Here is a 15,892-nt window from a genome sequence, read left to right as displayed (position 1 = left end):
AGGTCCATTAGGCAATGCGGCTATAGACAACTACACATCCTCGTCTCTCACTCTCTAGTCCCCAGAACGGGTTCCTTTTTAACATTTGAAAAAATTTTACCAAACCGCCAACATGAACATGATCACAATACCAGAGAAAGGTAAAAATCAGATTCTCGTTTAGAAAAAAAGGCGAAGTCACCAAATTGAATTTTATACGAGGCAGTAAAATGTATTATGATTTAAGAAAAAACATATATGAAGAAATAAAAACAAAATTCAAACAGAAGGTTAAGAAATATGTGTTAAACAATTTATAAATTAAATATACTATGTACCTACATTGTTATTATTAGAGTACACGTAAGAATATGTTTATGTGTGAACTATTTCAAGATTCAAAATAAAAAAATAAAAAATCTCTTTTCTGAAAAATGTGTACTTAGCGAAAAGTAAGAATATGATGCAATGTATTGCAAGAAAAAACCATAACTGAATTAAATTAAACATTAGCTGTTTTGAATATATAACTTTTTTTTATCAAAACATGTTTTGACATTTGATTATTTAATACCATAATATCACCAATTTTTCAAATAACCAAAATAACATATTTATGTGTTTTTTTGTAGGAACATCCAGTATAATTTATGCGAGGAAAACCCATAACTTCCGACACATTTTTTTTCATAACCAAAAACAAACACTTAGAATTCAAAATACAACCTTAATCGTAGAGCCACAATGAGCAAATAAATGCAACTAAGAAATCGTAAAAAATATTTATACTTTCGGAAGCACCCATTAGTCGTTGCTTATATTAGGCATCAAAAGTAAGCATCACGCTGATTACTTGGTACACCTTCATGACGTAATCATTTCAGAGTTCAAAGATGAATTTCTAACATCTAGCTGGGATGAAAATAAAACAATGTGCGCCGTTAGCGACAATATTTTTCACTATTTGGACAGACTCAGGCGTGATCGGATGAATGAGTAGAATAATTTCTGAATAGAACAAGTTAAAATATATTGAGAATTCATATTTTATTTTGGAAAAACTAAAATATAAATTATGTCATTAGTAGGAAAACAATAAATTGAAAGCAAAAAAAAAAGGAAATATTTCGCATTGTACAAGCTTAAAAAAAAAGAAATATTAGCGTTTTTATAATTCACCAAAATATTTCAATTTTGTTTGTTATTTTCAACAAGTTGTAAATCACTCACTAATAGAAAATGGAAATCAAGTTGGGTTCGAACCTCAGACCTCTGATCCGTGAGTCCGCAAACCTAGCCACGGGACCACAACCTGATTCTAAATTATGCTAAGTGCATCACTGCATACTATGATATACTTATTTTAGTTTTTCTTGTTTTGTCGGCATAATTAAAGATGTTTGTTGGTATAATCAACTGTATTTTTCTATCTTCAAGTTTCAATATTTGTATTTTTTAGTTGCCTTCCTCGGTTACAAAGTACCAATTTTTACTGGCAAAATATAGTTAGACGTATTGACCTTTTTTTGGATAGAATATTTCAGTAGACTTTACTGACAAACATCAGTAAATCTCTTACCTTCACATTATAAACAAATTTTGATCTTTGGCAGTTCTGGATTAAATTCAGAAATTTAATTTTAGCTAAAAAATATTAATCCTCCCTTATATATAATATTAGGGAGGATTGATATTTTTTCAGAGGTCAAATGTTATTAAACAATATACATAATATATTAATGTGTCGGCCACATACAATGGGAATCTCAGACTGACATCATGCGATTAATAAAAATACTAAATATATGTGAATATAAAATATATGCATAAACAAAAGATAGATCTATGGAATAAACCAAAAAAAGTTGAATTTATATATGTAGGTTTAAACGAGCAATTAAATATTGAAAACACCCGTAGTCAGGATTCACACTGGCGGCACGACTACGAAAACCAATAATTAAATCGGAACAATAAAGATTTCAGCCTCTTAACTTCACTAAATCAACAAATGGAAGAAATACGGATGTTAAAATATAGGGAAAATGGTGAATGTTAGTGTGTAAAGTGGCCACTTAAACCAGCCAATGACAGGTCATGTGCCCTGTAGATGCCTAGACTTCCATATTACCTTCTCTAAAATGGTCTCCGTCCCTGTTGTAATTTGTTAAATTGTTTAAATGCGAATCGTTTCCATAGCAACCAGGGGCCCAGGTATAGGTGTGATCTTTTACAATGCTTGGTTTGTTTGACTATTAGTTTTTTTAATAAAAACAAGATGCACCAAGATACGGAAGCCAGTTGGATCACTGAAGGTTATGTCCTAAAGTAGATTTATTTTGAAAGGTTATTTTGTTTCCCTTAACTGGTACCTGAAGCGCTAGGCTGATAATTTCACATTTTTAAAGGTGAATAGATTGTAATGTATTTTTAATTCATTGTCAGATCATAATTCACATTTGGTTTGGAGACTCCTACTATGCATGATATGTCGTGTCGCAGCTGGATTGTCTATGTTGTTGTATTATGTTTAGCCGGAATACAGATGCCACATTAAATGATTTGTTTTCACTCATCCCAGCTGACGATCAGCCATAATGTTTATTATGTAAAAGAAGCCAAGGTGGTCATGGTATCAGGTGAAAAACAGATGTCCATACTACCGGAAGAAGAAATATGACCCAACAGTGCATGTAATACTGACGGAACGACATTACGTCACAGGTTCCCAAACTTACTTGACCCACTGTCGGTAGTGTTTCAGGAGGAAAATTACTTGATGCTGTCTTATATTTTATTAATTTACGTTAATGTTTTTAATGTGATGATTTTTTCTATACTTTTTTTTCTAGGGTATCATAAATGAGATTGCCTAAAACTTAAATTGTTAAAGTATTTATGAAATAATTCCAATTTTGATATGCTAGCTTCAATTTATAAATGATTTAAAAGACAATTTGTAATAGGAATTTTGAAGATATTTTTTTATATAAAATATTAATAAAAACCTAGATTGCTTATTGTAATTTTTAGTAATTATTTTCAGAGCAGTAAAATACACAGGAATCTCATTTTACACGTTAACTTAACAATGCGTAATTGAAACATAACTATACTCCTCATTATCGGAATGCCCTACCTCGCTCTTTTACTTACTTGGCGTATAATATATATGATAATAATCTTGTTGCGATTTTATTAAATATTTTTATGTCGAAGTATTGTGAAGAGGTGATAGAATGTGAAAGTTTCTTCTTTGCCTGAGTTTCTTTGTCAGTGAAGTTGCGTGCGGTATTTGAAGATATATCTGTATAAAACAGGGTTGTGTTCCTGTGGTAATATTGTGGACTCACGGAACAAAGGTCTGAGGTTTAAATCCCAATCAGCACGAGTTATTTACGACATTAAGGAAATGGTCTGAAACTTTTAATATTTTAATAAATAATAAGAATTAAAGTATATCTAATGTAAAAATAAATAAATATGTGTATAGACACTGGAAGCTCGTTTTACATTGGCATAATTAATTATAATATGATAGTGACATATGTTATATATAAGACAGATTAGAAGAAAAGTCAAAGACAAGTAAGGTTAAAATTGATCAATTTATTCATCTTCACAGTTGTGATTTTCCCGACAAGTGATAATTTTATATACAAATACATGTGTGCAGCAAATGTATAAAACATTTGCATGTGCATTTCGAAATGTTAAATCAACATAAATTTGTTCCCAAGTTTTGTAGCAAAGTGAATTACAATACAGTATAAGAAGACAAATTAGTTGTGTTGTATTAGATGTACTAAATTTAACTAAAAACTCGAGTGTAACTTCAACACACTATTGGCTGAATGACCCAATATATTTGCCCTTACAAATTTATGCACAAATTGTTCACATGGAGTGCGTTAATTTTTTTTAAACACTGTTATACTTTAATTTGATTAACTAATGTATGATATAAAATGTACAAAACAACAATCGATTGCAAGACATTACAAGTTTCACAGAGTGTAGCTAATTGATCAGCAAACAGAAAACATCACCGGGCAGATTGTACATGAAAAGGATGGAGTCAAGAGTAAATGGTAATGTTAAGTCTGTACAGAGGTTCACTAATCAGCTCCTTCATCGTCACCTTCCTCCATGGCCTTGTCTCCTGAACCTGACTTGGTCTTCTTTTTCTTCTTCTTGTTGGATTTTCTGCTGGCCGACGATAAGACAGCCTAGAAATATTACAAACGTCGGTCAATACGTCAGTAGTAAGAAGCATGTTTGTTGTTCAAATGTTGTTGAAATGTTCAAATCCCATTTTTCTTCGTACAAATATTCCCTCCAATAAATGATTTTGTCATTTTTCATCACCACAGGTTTTACGTTTAAATATGTTTGAAATTCATTTGAAGTGTCAAAAAAGGCCAAAAATTATGTCGACAATACTCCACATTACCAAACTGAACAATAAAAGCAGGTAAAATTATTGTCTCAAACTAAATTCAAAGCAGTTGCAGTGTAATTGACCTTTTTGTTTAAGGTCTTCCTTTGGAGTTAGTTTTCATTTGAACAAAAAGCCATACTGAAATGTTACTTAATTTTGTAAAAGTACTAAACAGTTTTTCCGCAATCTAAAAATGACGGTTGAAATTCCAGATATTTTAAGTAAAATTTCCCCACATTTAGGGGAACAATCATTGTATATATTTTATGCTAATTTAATTTTTTATTTTTGTGTTGAATTTTAGTATTTACATATAAAATTATTTAAACATGTTTGCAAAATTAAATATAACAACTTAACATCCCCAATTATGCCAGTTTTTACAATTACAAATTTTCTGGCACTATAGTCTAAAAGTTTAGAACATAAATTTTAATTTTATGTAATTATTCCATTTCTCACCATACATTTTTCATTTCCTCACTTTGTTTGTTGCTCCCTTGAAAAACTTAGAGATGGGGTTTCAGTGTGTTTTTAAATCATGCAAAAAAGAGCCTCAATTTGTCAAATATGTAAATCCGTTTATTTATATTTAGAATAAAAAACATTGAAACCTTTTTTGGGTTAAAAAAATCTTGTACAATGGTTCCTCTCTAACAAAATATAATTTTAAAAACAAATAGGACAGTGACTAATTTAGAAAATTGAAGTCAATAATTATATTGAACTATATTTAACAATAATTACATTTAATTAATCAGAATCGGCATATTGGAAATTACTTCAGAAGAAATGTTGAATTAAATAGAAACATACATAAAGAAATGGAAGGAAGGCTCTTGGAATCGAAAATATCCCAAACGAACTGATGAAATACTCAGGGTTAGACTCAGAAAAGGAAATCCAAAAAATATTAGCAGCAGGTATGTACCAGAAGAATGGAGAGTGAGTATAACTACTAAACTTAACTAAACTACAGCAAGTAATTTTTTTTTCTGTTTAATCTTAAAATTGATGAAATTAAAGAAGAGGTGACCGGCTCGGGACTGGGTTACAAAACGGGCAGTAAAACAATCAATATGATATGCTATGCAGATGACAGATATAATAGCTGAATCTGAGGATGACCTACAAAGAATGCTGTATAAGTTCCACCTAGTTTCACAAAAGCTCAAGATGTTAATATCAGTGCAACAAGCCAGCAGAACAGGTCACGAGTTTCAGATACTTGGGAGTAACAATTTCAAGTCATAGCGACTTGTACACGGAAGTTCGAGAACAGGTCGACTGAGAATCAAGGGTGTGGGGGTGTCTGAGGAATGTAATCAAGAGAAATAAGGATACGCGTATCGATAGCAAGACATGTGTGAAATCCATCCATCGTGAAATATTCTGTGGAAGCGCGGGCTGACACTGAAGGTCGCGAGGGCCATTACTGGAAAAACACCTCGAGACCGAATTCGTAATACTATTGTTTGTAAAAATTGGAGATACATTTGAAATAGAGGATATTGTGCGATGGAGCAGATCCAGACGGAGATACCGGAGGGACTATGTGGACAGAATGAGCAGCGACAGATTTGTGTACACTGCAGCCGATGAAATCCCACTTGGACAACTAGTTTTCTGCAACACAGATCTTAGGATCTCTTAAAAGATGAAGAAGAAAAATACTTAGTTAATAACTGTGATTTAAATTACAAATATAGAAATCTACTGGTAACCGTGATAATGGTTAGTAGAATTAAAAAGGATTTTGTCAAATTTTATTGTAAATAAACGCCATTATGTGGAACTGAACAGTATATATTACATCTACATATCTGATCCGCTACATAGGAAGGGCCACTCACCAGAACATCGGGATCTGTGACGGAATGTTCGGAGTGACAATCCTCGGTTTGGAAAGGCAGACCCGTGATGCGGAGCGCTCCAGAGGGCATGAGGAGCACGGTGAACTTGAAGTGTGCCACGAGCTCGCCAGCCTTCTCGTATAGAACCTGGAAGGGCTCGATCAGCTTGTGGTTCATGCACTCCACCACCCCCATCCGAGCCTTGGTTTCCTCCGTGAAGCTGCGGAGATTAAAGGGCATAGTGCCGTGCTTGTGCTTTACCTATAATCCAAAAACAATATAATATGTTTGATACATGTAGCAGAAAACAAAAGATGGATTTGTAACGAGTCATTAGCGGTGAGTGTGACAATATTTTCACTGCATTCCATTCTAGTTTTCTCCACCATTTTGGCGAGCACCGCCATATTGAAAGCAAACCGGAGAATGTCGAGAAGAAGATAAAATACGGGTTAACAAGTTACCTCAACGTAAAACATTCTCGATGTCTTCAATTTTAATTGGTAGGACTCATCGGTCTTCTTGTAAATTGTGACTCTCTTATCCGCTTCACGACCCTGGAAGATAACAACATCAATTATTCTTTCACCTTTATACACAAACGCAACAAGGGACAATAAACAATACTAATTAGGCCAATAATAATGTTTCCACTTTATAATCATTCTGTATTTGGCTACCACACAGATATAATGAGGTGATAAAAACAGATGAACGCTTATGTTTGACATCCTGTTCCTTCAGAACATATACGTCTAGCAAGTCTATTTGTCTACAGAGATGAGATGATCGAGTAAGTTTAAACATACCACTCCTTCTCCTGTGGATACGAGGACATCCATGGCGTACACATCATGCAGTTCGAAAGTGAACTTTTCGTGCTCCTTTCTCTGCGCGTCGGAAGGGTTCTGTATGATGGTCTTCTCACCGTCTATTTTATTCTGTTTTAGTTGATGTGAGAGCATTCCTTCTACCGGTTTGCATTTATATGCAGAGGCTACTTTGTTCACGATATCAGTCACAGCGTATGTCTGCAATCGGAAAATAAAACAATATCTCAAAATAAAATCATTATCAATTAACATTAAAAAAATGTTTCCTCGCTTGGGTAACCTGGGTCGGGGATACTTTATAATACATATTGTCATGATATTAACTAAGGGAGTACCGTGCCAAATTTTTTATGAAACAGTATTTATTTTTTTAAATTTACTTTATAGGTTTATAAAAAAATAGGCACGGTACCTGCTTAGTTAATACCATGACACTATATTGTTTTCTTATGAGTGCAGAAATAAACTACATAAAAAAACTGATTGTGTACATAATATAATGTACAAAATAATAAAATTGTTTTGAAACTATATTTAAATTTTGTTTAAATTTAAATAAACATAAAATACAAAATAAAAAATTATAAATAACAATAAATAATATGTATCTTTTTTGGGTGATCCCGTGTAAGTTGGATTCTTTCCGACGTTTCGGCTACCATTGCAGGAGCTACCTTCAGACTATGTGTTTGGTAGAAAAAATATGTGTTTATGTACTAGTAATTTGTACCATGTCGCAGTCGGCTTTAGACACATTCCGTGTTGTTTTTGTAGTGTGTAGTGCCGGGAATCGTGGTTGAGTTTAATTTCAGCCTGTCGTCTTTGTTTATGAATGCATGGGAAGCGAGATCTGTATGTAAAGATAGTGATGTGGCATTCTATACTCTCTGCCTACCCTTATGGGGAATCAGTATGATGGTTTATTTTTTGTTTTTTGTCTATGTTATTTGTGTAATGTAACTCTAGGTTTATGAAAAATCTTTGGTTCGAAGGCGAAAAGATTTCCTGTGCCCTTAAAGTGTTCCACTATTACAGATTTTTGAGTGTAGTGTTCAAGTTTACACGCGAAATTATGTTCATAAATTCTTTTCTATGCTGCGCTTTGTTGGTCCAATGTGAACACCCTAAAAAGATACATATTGATATCAGCAACCGTGAAAACCCAAGCACATATTTAACAATAAATAAGTTTGCATATTATTTAACACGTTACACCTCCCGAAGTCAGAACACATAGGTATAGTCAAAATATAGATATTATAATATTTAATTACGTTAAAATCAATTGAAATTTTATTGAATCGACCCTGTTCAGGTCAAAGGTAACCACAATGAGGAAGTTGAATTTTTTTATTTATTTGTAACTAGACTATTAGACTAAGACGAAAAAATATTATGTACAGTACTACCAGAGGTATTAATTTTTATATATATAATAAAATTACTCCGCGTGTGATGTCACAGTTCTCTTCCCTTTCTTCTTGGTGAGTTTTACTGATTGGTCAGCTAACTAACAGTAAACCGGAAATCCATCACAACTCTGCAGATTCTGAACTCTGTTCAAAGTAGTTCGTTTTTATTAAAATCATTTTTAATATTTTTTATAAACATTTTCAAGTAACTGTGCTAAAATTTAATGCTCTAATTTTTTCCGTGCGTAAGAAATACATTTTTTATATCCAATGGCTAAAATTCCTCATTCTGTAAAAATCTTTTTCATTATTTCAAATGTGCTTTAAACCAATTGCGTGGGTCTTATACACTTGTTTGAGAATTTTCGTTTAAAGTCTTTGACCTGAATACGGTCGATATGTATCCAGCCGGACGAAGAATACAGCTCTGTGAGTAGAATATAATCAGAAACCTAGGCAAGCATTTTCGACACGACGACTGCTCTCGGGTAAAAATCCTGAATAAGGAAATGAAGTAGAGATGTCCGCCTCGTTACGTAACGGTTAACACATTCGCTTACCATTCTTGACGTCATGAGTTCGGTTCCTGGCGGAGTGGCAGGGTGGATGTGAAATACACTTGCGCTCCGTTGCTACAAAACATCCCGACATGTCTTGCAGCAACGGAGCGCAAGGGCTGTTAGAAATTAAGTGAACATTTACATTTTACAAAAAAATGCCCAAGAAATGTTTTGAATTAATAAAAAATAGTTAATAGATAGAATCTTGATAGCAACACGGCCTACAGTTGCAGAGTACAAGGGCAGTTGAAAATCCTATTAACGGTTGAAAATTTATAGTCAATTTCATTTACATAATACGGAATTCTAGCAACAATACAATTTTAAAAAGTAAGAGCGCAAAGTGGTAAGTTTGGCAAGTGTACATGACATAACACACCATAGTTTCGGTATATCTGGAAACTTGTATGTCTAATTTACATACCTCATTCCCCGGCTTGAGCAGTCTCAGGGCGGCTTCGCTGGCCAAGTGGGCGGCCAGCAATACATCAGCTTGCCTCCCCGTGACCTTCTTCTCCCCTTGGCCGGCCTTCCCAGTCACGACTGTAGAATGCGCTACCACCGCGATGAACCCGTCTATGTGGGCGCCCAGGTCACTAGACAATTTATGACGATCTTATTTTATCTTACATACATTGACATTATAGGTTTCGTATTACCTACATGCATCTAGGTCAGTGGTCGGCAAACCGTGGCCCACGAAAGTTTCTTTTTTGGTTTAATTTGTTTTGAAAAAGAAGAACTTCAAGGACTATCGCCTTTTGGATTATCGAGGATATTGCAAATGCACGGAGAAGCATCATATTAAATTCAATGAAATTGCTTCAGTTTCAACATATGGGACTAAAAGTATGACTGAAGTGAAAAAGGTTTTGTTTCAATTTTAAAGGCAAAAAATAATCGATAGATACTTGTTTACCAATGCATCGTTCATCAAGAAGCGCTTTGTGCGAAGACATTTCCAGAAGATATTTTTAATTCTATGGATTTGGTGATCAAGATTGTCAAACACAATGACTAAGTTCAGTGGTTTTTTATATAAAGGTGGGGTCAGTGCTACGCAAGCTCCTGACGTCACTGCGACCTGCGAAGACCTATTGTGACGTGTTAAATTACGGACTATTAAACTAAGCCAAGGAATTGTAATAATTTATCTCTCTTTTTTAAACTTTAAAGATGGCATCCCATGCATTAAGTTGAATTTCACGGTTTTTATACTAGCCTTTTGTAAATACATGATCGAGGAAAGTCCCGGATTCCGGTCTAGTAGGTACATTTAGATTATTTATGAAAGCATTTTCAGCGAGCAAACATAGATATGTATTTACACGCGTATCCAAATGGTCTAAACTGATTGATTGATTGATTGACTGATAAATTGATTTTTGCTAACAAATTGAAGTTCATATCTCCGATAAGCGCAGCATTAGACTTATTCGCTTCTAAAATATAACGTACGATGTCAAAAAGCTTTGAAAATTTATTTATTGACGGTGATCTATATATACAGTACAGAACAATGTTTTCAATCGTTATCTTTAAACAGATAGCTTCAATATGGGTTATTTCTACTATATTTGCTGTAAGTTTATTACTTACATAAACTAATACACCATCATTTTGCAGTTTGTTATTTTGTTCATAGTGCGCTGCGTAGGATGGTAGGTTTATTGGAACTAATTTTACCGTAGTAAGTTGAAAACGAATTATGTGTGACTGAGGCAACATCATCTATGTCTTCAAAAGTCATGGTAGAAAAGTATTCGATGTTAATCATACAATGAAGCGTGTGGAAATTTAAAAATGTATTATCTCAATGATGCATAAAGGTGCAGTGCAACACATACAAAACGAGTACAATATAGTAAAGTTGCTAAACGGTAGAATGTTCAGAATGAGTATAAAAACTCTCATAAACTTGTCACAGTTACATATAAGGAATGCCGAATAATGACATATGAAAGATACCGAGTAAATTATAGGCATTTGGGAGAAATATACCCTATACAATGTGAGAACATAATATTATATACTAGGATATTTGTTGTTGAATCCTGATTTACTAAATTTGCCTTTTTAAAATTTGTGATAAGAGGTGTTATTAAAGTCCTTTTATTTGGTTTTTACCTTTCCCCCACTAAGCTTCTAAAAATTACACATGATCCGAACCGGGGAACCCAACTACCCCAGCGCGTACTTGTATATGGCATCAGGAGAATAAAACGTTAGAAGTGTTTATGACTGTGCAATAATTTATTCATGTTTTCGCGTTCACATATTTGACTCATTTGTGTATTTTATTCATTTTTGTTACTTTGCCATTCGGCATTTGCTTATGTACATATAGTGAAAATGATCAAATCGGTCTATGAGGGATTCGAATCCCCCCCTTTCGGTCAGGCTAGGTTAAAAAGGTAAAGGTCCGGTACACACTTGTTACTCTTTTTGTAATAAAATATTTAGGACACTTTACCATCTTACAAGTCCAAATAATATTTAGATTGGTCACAACTAACAATCGAAAGAAACTTCAATGGAGAGATAACTTTTTAGGAAAGAAAGCTTCTTGTCTGCAAATGTTCGGACATAAGTAATCGGAACATGGTTAACATATTTTATCATGGTCAAATAGTCCGCGCATTTGTCTGCTATGTGAGAGGTCTCGAGTTCGATTCCTGAATTGAAATATTTAATTGAAAATGTTTTTGAACTAGAATATTTCATACACCTGGAACGTAAGACTCGATGATAATATCTTAAATGAGTATGTCTATCGTGTTAAGGTTAAAATTGCGCAGAAAGTCAGAATAGGACAAATTCAGCCCAGTTTTGAAAATTTCAGTATTCGGAATACGACACATATGGTATTTGAAAGAAAAAAATAATATATTTTTTAGTAATTTTAGAAATTGCGTCACATAATTTCGAGTCTAGCTTGCCAAAGGATTCACTGTGAGAAATATGATGTCACACAAAATAGTTTTATATGCCGAAGGAACCAATTCAACATTGCTCTTTATATAAATAGTTTATTTACACAGTAATATATGGAACGTATCCACTCAGCATAAAAAGAAAGAAGAAGGTAAAATTATATGTCAAATTTGAGGATAGAATTTGGGAGTAACTATGTTTTACGATATCGGTTGGTACAAAACATATTTATAAGATAAAATAATTGATTGAAACGATTCATACTCACACTTTAGCTAGGTCTCCTTCTTTCAATATGTAATCCGCCTCACTAGGAATAGGCGAAAAGTGACATATACAATTATTCACAGATACACAAGTCGGGAAAGCTATGCCTTTTTTCATTTCTTTTTCTTTTTTAAAAACATTTGATGTTTCTTCTGTGATTAAACTGTCTCCATACTCGCAAATTTCCCGCACTGAAGCATCCACTACACATTTTTCTAATACTAGCTTCAAAACCCCTAAAAAAAAAACATCATTGAAGTTTGTTTGTCTAAAAATAATTGTTAAAAATACAGGGAAGTAAATATGATAATGAGGTTAGGACAAAAGTCACTACAATGACAGATAATACGAGGTGCAACAGGATTAGTGTCATTTTTTAGAATAGAAAATCGGGCAACAGAGTGGATAATATAGCTACATTACAGCGAAATGTGCAATTTTAAAGAAACTATGCCGAAAAGTTACCGCCTAATTCTGTTGCTAAATACAGGGTATAGGCGCGATAGCGAATCACATTTGGACAATTTAGTTATATTATACAAAAGGGATCATTTTAAACAGATTTCAGGGCCAGTTATGTTGTACTTAGTTTTACTTTAAACATATCGGCTATTATTATTTGTCCACATGGCATGGATAAGCCCCATATGGGGTTAACAGTAGTACGGAGCAAATTGCACAACAACTGTGAATGGTGGACAAACCAAAGGGTATTTGAAAATTTAGAACTCACGATTGACCATATCGCCGGCCATTTTATACTTGGTAACAACCAAGGGCTCGGCGGTGGTTTTTTCCACATCTTTTTCGTCAGCCATGTCTGCTTAGGAAATATGAACCAAACTTTGAAGTCGTCACGTGACGTCTCGGAAATGATGGCGGATACCGCTTAGTTGGTGAGGTTTACCAACTTAACAAAATCATGCGATAGACAACTCAAGTTTTAGATAAAAAAGTACCAATCACAGCAGGAATATTTAAACACTAGGATTGTCTATGACTAACATTATGGCGCGAAGGTTGTTTTTATCTGTTTTAGAAAATTGATTATTGTGTTTGTCTCGTTAAAATATTCAAATTATTAGAGGTACTAGTTTGTTAAAAAAACAGTGAGTTTATATATTACTTTGTTGATTATTTTGTTTTGTGTTCATAATAGATTTTGTTTGATTTATTTAAATAATTATCCCGAAATAGGTAACAATATATTTTTTCCGCTACTATTTAAGGGGGTTTGTTCTTAGAGTATATATATCTTAGAGCCCGTACTATTCCAAAGTGTGTAAGACTTTTGAAAAGGGGGCGTGGTCGTTTGTTTAGTGAAGACGTTTTTCGTTTCCAGATGTTTATAAAACAGGGTTGTCACAAATGCACGACTTAGGCGATATTTTACAGAGATTGGTTTGGAGTAGGAAGTACAATAAAACGTTTATTTTAATTTAGTAACAAGTTTACTAAAAACATTTTTAATGCATTAAAGTAAACAATAATAAACATTATAAATGACATTGTTGGGTACATAAATTAATTTTATAAACAAATATGAATTTAATGTCGAAATTAGAGCAGAATGCAAGGCTGAGTTAAGCATTATCGACAAAATTAAGAAAGGTCTTTTGCGATGGTTCGGTCATGTGGAGCGAATGAATGATGAAAGAACGGCCAAAAAGATTTATGATGCGAATGTGTCTGGTTGTAGAAGTGGAGGAAGGCCGAGAAAGACATGGCATGATCAAGTACAACAAATTCTTGAAAGTGGTCATGTGAAAAGTCGGAATAATCGACGTGCGTGCATGAGAAGATGTATGAATGTGAAGGAAGCAAAGGAAGTGTGCCAGGACAGAGTGGTGTGGCGTTCTATCCTCTCTGCCTACCCCTGTGGGGAAATGGCGTGATGGTTAGTTAGTAAGTTAGTTATATGAATTTACATATAATAAACAAGTAAAACTGCAATAAAGTAAATTTATTGATTTTGAAAATTAACCAATTTGTTAAAATATTGGCTTACTCTGACGGCAGGTTGTAACTTTCATCTTTAAAAACTGGTTAAACGGGGTCTTCAATTCCAAAATATTTTCCGAATTCGTTGTTTGATTTGAAAACTGAAAACAGTAATCTCTATTATTTTTTTATTTAAACTTGTATCTTTGTATTGAGTGAAGATACCATTTCCAATTTGGTGATTTGGAGAAATCACGCCGTTTTACTGAAGAGGTAGGCAGAGAGGATAGAACACCATATCACTCTGTCTTGGCATGTAGATCTCGCTTTCTCTACATTTATACATCTTCTCATGCACGTACACTGATTTTTCCGACTTAATGGTATATAAATATGAAATAAATGTATATTTACCCATAGCGAGTTAGGTTTTTGAAAACATGGGGGGGGAGGGTACGGCACCATTTATTACACGTACCAAATAATTTGTTTTTTTCCAAATTAATGGATAGAAAGTGGTTGGAACACAACCAATTGTTATTTTCAGGGGACAATTGTTCCGCCCTGTCTTATGGATCCATTTATTTCGCCTTATTTCATCTATCGGGAATCCAAAAAAATAAACCCTTAAATTAATTTATTATGCTTATAAATTTAATGATAAAATTATTACACTAATAATTAACATTTATGTGAATTCGTAATATTTTTAAGTAATGCACAGCCCTGGCATTCTTGATTATAAGAGCCGCCCAAAAAGTGGTCATAAAAATACAATTTAAATTGGCGCAGATGTATTGTCATCTCTTTTGGTTACATTCAATAAACGACAATTTCATATTCTTTCAGCGTATAAAAAGAGTAAGAATTATTTCTAGATGTCAGTTGACTCGGTAAAAGGTCGTCGAGTTTGCATGTTTTGAACATTTTAAGATATATTTGGATTGAAACGTTTAAAAAAAAGATTTAAATCATATAAATGTAATGTATAAGATATTTGAATTACACAGAAACAAATGCTATAATAATTGCTCAAATGATAGTACAAAAATAGTGGTGCATTTATGTTGAAAACTACCAAAAAACGTATTAATTTGAAAATGTATAATATTAGATAAATACCTGTGATAACTGAAGCGTTTTCTCCCTTTTCCAGTTCTATTTGAACATCCTTTCATGGCACAAGTCGGCATAATGAATTTTGATGTAATTAGCACTAAATACGTTAAACAATCATCAAAATACCGACAGAGCGTTTGACAGTTCGAAACAATACTGGCCGCGTACTTAAAAAACGAGCATCGTAAAATTCTAAAATCGACTAGAAAACAAAAAATGAGGACCCTACCCACACATTTTTTTTGCCTTCCTTTCTCTCATTTAGAACATATTGTAAAAAATGAGTCCGCTATAACCGGCAACATGCATTGGATTGGTAAAATGTTTTGTTATACGTCTATATATGTATATACTCTAAGGGTTTGTTTCGGATTCATATATCTTTTCATTCAAGTGTCAAGCCATTCCTTCCTTTGACTCCGGTGGTCCTTGTTTTTTTGATTCCAATGTACCCCCCTCCCTGACGGCGAGTCAAGAAAGCAACGCGCGAACACTCATCGAAAAACGTACTGCGAGCGTGACATGATTCAAATCATCAATATAAACGAAACGT

The 15,892-nt window shown here is 33.5% G+C and overlaps 1 protein-coding gene across 1 annotated transcript; it reads right to left on the bottom strand.

The window, feature by feature from the left end:
* Positions 1 to 3,568: 3,568 nt before the first annotated feature.
* Positions 3,569 to 13,147, bottom strand: LOC148281653 (proliferation-associated protein 2G4). The gene is made up of 7 exons (XM_088226351.1): positions 13,013 to 13,147; positions 12,281 to 12,515; positions 9,503 to 9,674; positions 7,083 to 7,304; positions 6,738 to 6,830; positions 6,274 to 6,534; positions 3,569 to 4,208 (listed from the first exon to the last, which is right to left on the bottom strand). The coding sequence occupies exons 1-7, from the start codon at positions 13,095 to 13,097 to the stop codon at positions 4,098 to 4,100; spliced, it is 1,179 nt and encodes a 392-aa protein (XP_088082477.1). The 5' UTR covers positions 13,098 to 13,147; the 3' UTR covers positions 3,569 to 4,097.
* Positions 13,148 to 15,892: the final 2,745 nt, after the last annotated feature.

The sequence above is a fragment of the Micrasema longulum genome, unplaced genomic scaffold, assembly GCF_059751315.1.
Source record: "Micrasema longulum isolate JH-2025_06_02 unplaced genomic scaffold, ASM5975131v1 h1tg000426l, whole genome shotgun sequence".
Lineage (NCBI taxonomy): Eukaryota > Metazoa > Arthropoda > Insecta > Trichoptera > Brachycentridae > Micrasema > Micrasema longulum.
The sequence above is the reverse complement of the archived record's forward strand: the minus strand, read 5'-3'. Positions and strand labels throughout refer to the sequence as shown.

Coding starts and splice junctions, on each gene's coding strand:
- LOC148281653 (XM_088226351.1), bottom strand. CDS start 13,097: ATGGCTGACGAAAAAGATGTGGAAAAAACCACCGCCGAGCCCTTGGTT. Junction 7,305..9,502: donor TGCTCAAGCCGGGGAATGAG/GTATGTAAATTA, acceptor TTCCGATTGCAG/ACATACGCTGTGACTGATAT. Junction 6,831..7,082: donor TATCCACAGGAGAAGGAGTG/GTATGTTTAAAC, acceptor GTTATCTTCCAG/GGTCGTGAAGCGGATAAGAG.